Source organism: Gossypium raimondii, chromosome 8 (assembly GCF_025698545.1).
Source record: "Gossypium raimondii isolate GPD5lz chromosome 8, ASM2569854v1, whole genome shotgun sequence".
Classification (NCBI taxonomy): Eukaryota; Viridiplantae; Streptophyta; class Magnoliopsida; order Malvales; family Malvaceae; genus Gossypium; species Gossypium raimondii.
In genome coordinates, this window is record NC_068572.1 from 59,861,559 (window position 1) to 59,869,804 (window position 8,246).

General features: G+C 27.4%; 1 protein-coding gene across 1 annotated transcript; it reads right to left on the bottom strand.

The window, feature by feature from the left end:
- Positions 1 to 5,988: 5,988 nt before the first annotated feature.
- On the bottom strand, positions 5,989 to 7,369 carry LOC105793736 (feruloyl CoA ortho-hydroxylase F6H1-3). Its single transcript, XM_012622580.2, has 2 exons — positions 6,794 to 7,369; positions 5,989 to 6,703 (listed from the first exon to the last, which is right to left on the bottom strand). Exons 1-2 carry the CDS (start codon positions 7,297 to 7,299, stop codon positions 6,130 to 6,132), a joined length of 1,080 nt encoding a protein of 359 aa, XP_012478034.1. The 5' UTR covers positions 7,300 to 7,369; the 3' UTR covers positions 5,989 to 6,129.
- Positions 7,370 to 8,246: the final 877 nt, after the last annotated feature.

The window sequence follows — 8,246 nt, forward strand, 5'->3', positions numbered from 1 at the left end:
TCAATCCACAGGTATTTATACACAAAATTTCCTGTATGAAAGCCTCGCCAACCCTAATAACATTATAATATTCAAATATTTGAAATTTTAAAAGAAAAAAAAATGGTCAAAAATGGTGAGCACAGTGTCGCAGCTCAATTTTTTGAATTGATTGCCACTTATTGAAACTTTCCTACAACTTTTCTTTAAATGTTAAAACACGACATTATTCGTACGACTTTGGCACTTTTTCAGCTTTAGCCAACCTTCTTACAACTTTCTTTCAAGTGTTAAAACACGACATTATTCGTACGACTTAGGCACTAAACTGGAAAAAGAATTGATCCATTTTTCTAAAAGATTAACCCATCCTTCTATTATATAAAAGGATCAGTCCCTATACTAAACACATCAATTCATTTTCATTAAAAAATTTATTAAGAAAAGATTCATCCTTATATTAAAGGGGTTAATCCCTTTTTCTGTAAAGTGATAAACGTGATTATTAAAAGCATATATATATATATATTGGGGATCAACCCGATTAAGTAACGAACAAGTAAAAAATAGCGGAAGAAATTGAGAAATTCAACACATAAAAAAACTCCTCCAAAGAGAATAAAAAACCATGGGCAAAGGTATTCTATTTTATAACAAATTTATATACACTATTACTTTTGCATGTGTTTTAATATATATGATATTGTATAGGATGAATAGTCGATGTAGAGGAAAATTAAAATTTCAAGGGTTCGTAATGATTTTTCCGAAAAAATCATATATCTAGTAGGAATTTTATAGAAAGGGTTCTTGTTGATAAAGATGAAACTCAACCACTAAATTAATGGTACTTTGGAAATTAAAGAGGATTAATTTAACTTATCAAATGGGTTGTTTGAAATCAATGCTCCAAATATAGGTTTGTTTTATTTTAATCAATGGTCTTTGCTTCTTTTTTTCACTATTGTATATATATAGATCGGAGAATCACTACCACAGAAGATGTTATCAAAGTATATATACAAACTTCATGTTAGGTTGTGGAAATTAGCCTACATATTCAGTACTTTAAGTGAAAACTTCAGTTTAATGATACAATATTAGTAATATTTCTACATGCCTTCATGGGTAAATAAAGTATTTCGTTGTATCTAATGTTAGATTTCTTTGTGCGTTTCATATCTGGTTTGTGAAATTTCGCAATGCTTCTTATGTTCTTCCAATAACCTTCAAAAAGATATATCTCAACTTGTCCCTTAAAAAAAAGGTCGTCATTTAGTTAAAAGTTGTAATACGTGAGGTGTGGTAAATATTATATTTATAAATTCATAATAAAAATTTAAAAATCTTAATATAATATTTATCGAAATTCTAATCTTTATTGTACAATTTGTCAATTGTAAGAAAAAAGTTTAACTATGGACAAAGGTATTTGCATGTGCATTGTTGAAATTTCAATTATTATTAATACATTGCATGATTTTAGTAACAGTTTATATAACCTTTAGTTATGTTTTTATTATGATTCAATATATATTAGTTTACAATTTTATGGGTTATTTCAATTTTAATTGTAAAATTATTTTTATTACAATATTTGTTATAAATTTCTTTAATTTTGTTATATTTTTATTTTAATTTAATTTCAATTAAATAATATTATTTCTAAATAAATAACTAGTATCTTTAAAATTGCCGTTGCCTATTTTTATTACCAATTGGATTATATTTTACTACACAATAAAACTAAACAACCATAATAATATCGTTATGTATAAACTTTTGAAACCAAATATATCATTGCTAAAATTAACTTTACACAATGACTAAAAGTCGTTATGTAGCATAAAACGTATCCAATTATTATGTCGTTGCAAATTAATATTTCAGTAGCTATATAAATATCGTTACTTAAAAGTATTAACAATCATATTATTATTATTATGTAAAGAATTTGACAAACACATTTGATGGTTGTTAAAATAAAATTTTGACAATGACATATAGCTATGTGTAATCTAATACACAACCAATTAAAATATCATTGCAGAATAATATTTGACAACCAATAGTATTATTGTTACGTAAACAATTTGACAAACATATCTTAGGGTTGTTAAAACAACTTTTTTTTGGAAATAACATTTAGTCGTCATGTAATGTAATACACAACCAACTAAAATGTCGTTACAAAATAATATTCGACAACAATTATATTATTGTTACATAAAAGCTTTAGCATCTAAATTTACATTGGTACAAATCCTATTTTGCAACTAATATATTGTTGTTATGTAATAATTTTTGTAACTGAAATATTGTCGTAATGGAGTTATAGATTTCGTAACCAATTTTTTGTAACTAAAACATTTTACACAAATAAATTAAGTTGTTGTTAAAAAGCATTATATTTGAAAATGAAAAAGTTGTTGCCATATATATAATTAAAAATGAGTTTTAAATTTTTAAAGTCGTTGCGCATACTTTAGACAACATAGGTATACGCAACAACTTTGCAACAACTTTTTATCGTTACAATAAAATTTTAACAACAATAATACAACACTTAGTAACGACTTCTAGCGTTGGTAATACGCCTTTTTTCTTGTAGTGACAGTTGATAAAAATGGAGGTTTTGGGTTGTAAGTATTTAGGTTTGACATTCAGAATGTGTAATTATATGTGTAAGTCTCTAAGTCCTATCATGTGTTGTTGCTATGTGTGCTTGGACTTTTAGTCATGTTAGTTGGTGTTAGTATGGGTTATTCCGGTTCTTAGTTTATTTATTTATAATTAATGCATTAGTCTAAATTACTCTAATTCTCGATCTATTTGTATTGTAATAGTTTATTCTACCTTTTAGTTGTTCAGAAATTTAATTGTACTTTACATGCAACCTTTAAAAAAATTAAATATTTTATAATATTTTAATATTTTAGAGTGTCAAAATAATGTAGTTGATTGAGTTGGTCTCACAAGTTAACTTGACATCAACTCAAGATTGATGACAACATCCCGATAAACAACTATATAGTACATTTAATATTATTAATCTAATTTCTTTTATTTTAATATCGTACACATTACACGTGTAATTATTAATTAGTTTCAAATCATATGTTTTATTATTTACTGTATATTTTTATATTTTAAATATGTAGTTTTAACACGCATACACGTATAATAACATTTTTAAATATATTCTATTTGTATTTTACTATTTGTGTAATTAATTATTATTTTCTGCTCCATTTTGTCACGTATTGAGTATTGACCTTTTCATTCCTCTTTACCGAACGATTTTTCAACGAATATTAATTTAATCACTTCCATTCACTTTTCGTTGCTTTCCGTCCTTAGATCAACATCAACGTTAAAAATTTATATTTTATTGTGAATAAATTTTATTAAGATGAATATTAAAAAGTATAATTTTCATACACCAATAAAATAGAGACTTATTATTAAATTTTAAAATAATAATATATTATTATATACTCATTTATATCCAATATCTTTTCTAACTTAATTTAACTTTAATTAAATTACTTAAAATAATTTTTTTTAAACTATAAACAAACATTTTTTTTCTTTTTTACAAATTTTAATTATTTTGTTTTTTTCCCATAAGTTAATATTTTTATTTTTGTGCCACTAATTTTGAAAAAAAAAAGTAATTTTTGTGCAAATTTTTACATGTTTTTGACACATAATTTTGGTGATTATTTTATCGAAAATCTCGAATCTTGAACTCAAACCCTGAACCTCGAGGTTCAGGGTTTGGGTTCAGAATTTAAGGTTTAAGGTTCTGATTTGGGGTTTGGGTTCGAGATTCAAGGTTCATGTTTAGGGTTTAAGAGTTTGGGGTTACAAATTCGGGATTTAGGGTTCGGGCTCAATGTTCAAGGGTTCGGGGTCACATGTTACTAGTTTGGTGTTTATGGTTCGGTTTCAAAGTTTAAGGAGTTGGGGTTATTGCTTAGGGTTTATGATTTATGATTTGAGGTTTTAGAATTAGGGTTGGGGTTTATAGTTTGAGGTTCTAGACTTAGGGTTCATGGTTTTGGGTTTAGGGTTGAGAATAAAAAAATTACCAAAATTATGTGTTAATGACATAGAAAAATAGTTGAAATGTTATTAAATAATTGGAAAGGGATCATTAATAATATGGTAGGAAGGGTCCATAAAATTTAATAAACTGACAATATTTTATTGGTGCCTAAACCCTTAGTTTTAGGATAATCCTATTGTAAGTTATTCCCTGTTTTATTTTGTATATATGACAGATAGGTTCATATTTAATTTTATTATTTGGATAAAATATTAATAAATCTTTAAAACGTTTTCATTAAAATTATCTCTTAACTTTTGGTTTTAATTTTTTATCCTTAGATTAATTATATAAAATTTATTTCAAATAAAAAGATAAAAGGTTAAATCATGCTATTAGTGCTTGTACTTTGCAAAATTATGGATTTAGTCCATGTACTTTAATTTGATCAATTTTAGTCCCATTTGGTCAATTTTAGTCTTGACTCAAGAAGTAGCAATTAAATCAATTTAGTTAAATTCAATTACTAGTCCTATACTATGCATAAATTTGTAGATTTCATTCATATTCTCCAATTGGATCATCTTAAGTCTCTATACTTTTGAATTTTGAAATTTCAAGATTGATACAAATGACCTGTCATTAATCTATTAACTAGATTTTTAGCGAGTAATATGTGGAAATAACAAGTTGACATAACATTACGCATATAATAATATATTTTTTGCATCAAATTTTGGAAAAATAGGACTTCACTTAATGAATTTAACAATTATCATTTAATAATGACTGAAATTTGAAATTTTGAAAAGTATAAGGATTAAAATGATCAAACTAAAGCGCAGAGACTAAATCCACAACTTTTTAAAGTATAGAGACTAATAGTAAAATTTAATCACAAATAAAAATTTACATGTCGGATCAACTCGGATCGAAATATCAAAAATTACAATATGGTCGATTATTCAATTTAAATAAAAAATGTTATGGGATCTGAACCTATTTAAATATAAAATATTTAACCTTATCTGAGAACATATATATAATATTCTAAATGATAAAACCAAATGAATATTCCATCTTTTAATATTACTTTTCAACAAACAAAATATTTTCTTCTTATTTTTGTTTATTTGACTACAATTCTATGCATACCAATATCTTTGAAATATTATCAAATATCTTTATCCTTAAATCAGGATTTTGACTATGCAAATTTTTTTAAATATATATTTAATATTTATATCTCCTAATTCTCTCATTGATTATAAGGTAAATTACACTATAGGTCAATTTAAAAGTTAAACATAATTAATATTATTATTTATTTTTAAAAGTATTTATATTATTTACAATTTTGAAATATGATATCAATTGACCAATTTCTTTTCTAGCGTAGCAGGGGTCACGGACTTTAAAATGGAACTCGATTAATGGGTGAGAATAATAGACTAGATGTCACACAACTCAATAATATTAAATTCATAGATAAAGTTAGGTATGGTCTAAACTGGGTTTTGGTCACCGAAAATTACTATATTCATTAAACTGTTAACAGCTATTATATTAATTTTTATATAGAAAGACACATAATAAAATTTGAACCCGAGCCTTTAAAAAACTCATTTATTATTATATTAAATTTTATAAATATTAATCTATTCATATTTTTTATATTCATACATTTTAAAACAGAGTTTGATTCAAACTTGTTTGAATTGGGTTGATTAAGCAAATATCAATGCTAATACTATTATATATTTGTTTACTGCTCCAGATCTTGTCTGGAAAAATGTGAAGTATAATGAACTATGCTGGAAAACTAGCTGAGAAAATTCATCCAATTTATTCAACGTTCCTAGGATCCCATTCTTTGTTCATTGAATTTGGTAAATACCCAATATATTTCATTTTTAAAATTTAGATGCCTTTTCTAAACCATCAAAGGACTGAATCGATGAACGGCTGAAAACGTTAGGTTCTGATTTGAATAAATAAAAAATTTAGAACTAAAGAGTACTGGGATGGAGAAATTAATTAAAAAAGAAAAGAACAACAAGACAACTACATAACACATTATCACCTTTTATGTTTATAGTTTACAATTCAGCAAATGCTATTGTTTTCTTCCCGTCATGTCCTTTACGGAAGAAATGTTTGACGTAATCTGAATAAAGAACTTGTTTATAAATGGGTTTCTCACCATCTTTGATCAGTTCGGGAAGCGGCCCGATCATATCACTAGGTCTCGGGTTCACGAAAATGGGGACAGAGATTCTGTTATTGTATCCGTTGGCAACCACGCGATGTTCCACGCTCTTGTACTTGCCATTGCTCATTATTTGCAATGCATCTCCTACGTTGATCACAAGGGAACCCTTAATCGGAGGAACATGGATCCAATTATCACCATTGTTTTCTCTTACGAAAAGCCCTCCGATTTCATCTTGAAGGAGAATTGTGAGGGTTGAGACGTCGGAGTGTCGGCCAACTCCAACAGTGAGTTCAGGGTTAGGACATTTAGGATAATAGTTAAGGTTAGTCCTCATAGAACCCATCAATAGTGATTCCTTTGTTTCATCAATCTCATTCACATTTAAACCCTTCATTAGCATTTTTAATAATTGTTTAATTACTACTTCGGATTTCCTCATATAATCTAGCACTTGTTCCCTGAAAATAAAAATGAAGAAGAAGCAGCTCATTAATATACATGTTAGCAAACTTTGTGCATGTCAAGCACTATTAACTTATATAGTCTACCTGCAAGCGAGAGGCCATAGTGCAGAAGCTTCTTCTTCGGAGACATAAAACAAGCTAAGGTAATCTTTCCATTCAAGTGCCTTCTCAGCTTGAGGGGTAAAACTCGTGCCGAATCTCACATTGTTTGACGACGAATGTTCCTTCGAATACTTGTTCTTAACCTCAGCCGGTAATCCAAAGAATTTATAAGTAGCATATTTAACATTCTCTAAAACTTCAATCGGTACATCATGGTTAATAATCTGAAAGAACCCCCATTTTGAAGCCGCTTCGCAGATCAATTTCACCACTTCGGGATCGTTTGGATTCGACATATCAATAATGGGGATCGATTCCTGAGCTTTGATATTAATCATGCACATCCTTTCTTCCAAAGGTTGGATATATTGTCTTGGGAGAGCTTTGAGACCCATTTCGGACAAACCCTTCACTCCATTCCCTTGATTAATAACGAAGTCGATGAGAGCGGAGGAATCGTTGAATGGTTCAGCACGCACAGGAGCCATATTGTTTCCCTATTGATTTCAAGTTAAAAGAATAAAGGTGTGTATTTGACGAAGAGGTTAGGATAGTGTTTACAAGAGAAAGCTATGGTGAAACTATGTTTCAATCCACACCTATTTATATACAAAAAAGACTCACCAACCATGCGTTGAGCCGACCCTAAAATATTATGATATTTTATTATTTATGATTAAAACAAAATCGATGTAACTGCCCTAGTAATGAATTTATGGGGCACGTATTGCATTTTATGCAACTTCCTACACCTTTCCTTTTAACATTAGAACATGACATTATTCGTATGATTACATTATAGAATGTATAATTTTCATAGGATTATTTGTAAGTTCTTTTTTTTTCTTTACTATTTCGTATTTGTTTTTATTTTTTATCATTATCATGACCTGTATGACATTCTTTTAAATTTTTATTATGACTTTTTCCGCTATTCTCAAACTTCGACTTGTTTAGAGTATGAGTTTTAATCCATGAATCGATGGAAGAATGAAAACTTGGTTGAGATTCCATTGAGGACGAACCGATAAACACAATAAAAACTTATTTGCTATTCTAGTGAGAAAATCAATCTCTCTCTATGAGTTAGGAAATTGAAAAGCAAACCCTCTCAAAATTAGAAGTTATTTAAAATAATAAATCTCAATGAATTTTGATCGAGTGTTAGCCCTTAGTATAGTCTGATATTTTAACTAACATGTCTAATTTAACCAACCCATATATTATTTATTTAAAATAAATTTAATTAATGTAACTAATTAAATTATTTTCTTAATCCAATTCTAATTATGTTAAAGTCATGACAACTTTATTGTGCTAGAATTTATGAGTAAATAAATTTAATTATCTTGTTCAACAAGATCGTGATGACTATTTAATTTAGTTTTCACTTGAAATTCAATTATTTAATTACAATCAATTAAATAATAATTGA

Coding starts and splice junctions, on each gene's coding strand:
- LOC105793736 (XM_012622580.2), bottom strand. CDS start 7,299: ATGGCTCCTGTGCGTGCTGAACCATTCAACGATTCCTCCGCTCTCATC. Junction 6,704..6,793: donor CTATGGCCTCTCGCTTGCAG/GTAGACTATATA, acceptor TTTTATTTTCAG/GGAACAAGTGCTAGATTATA.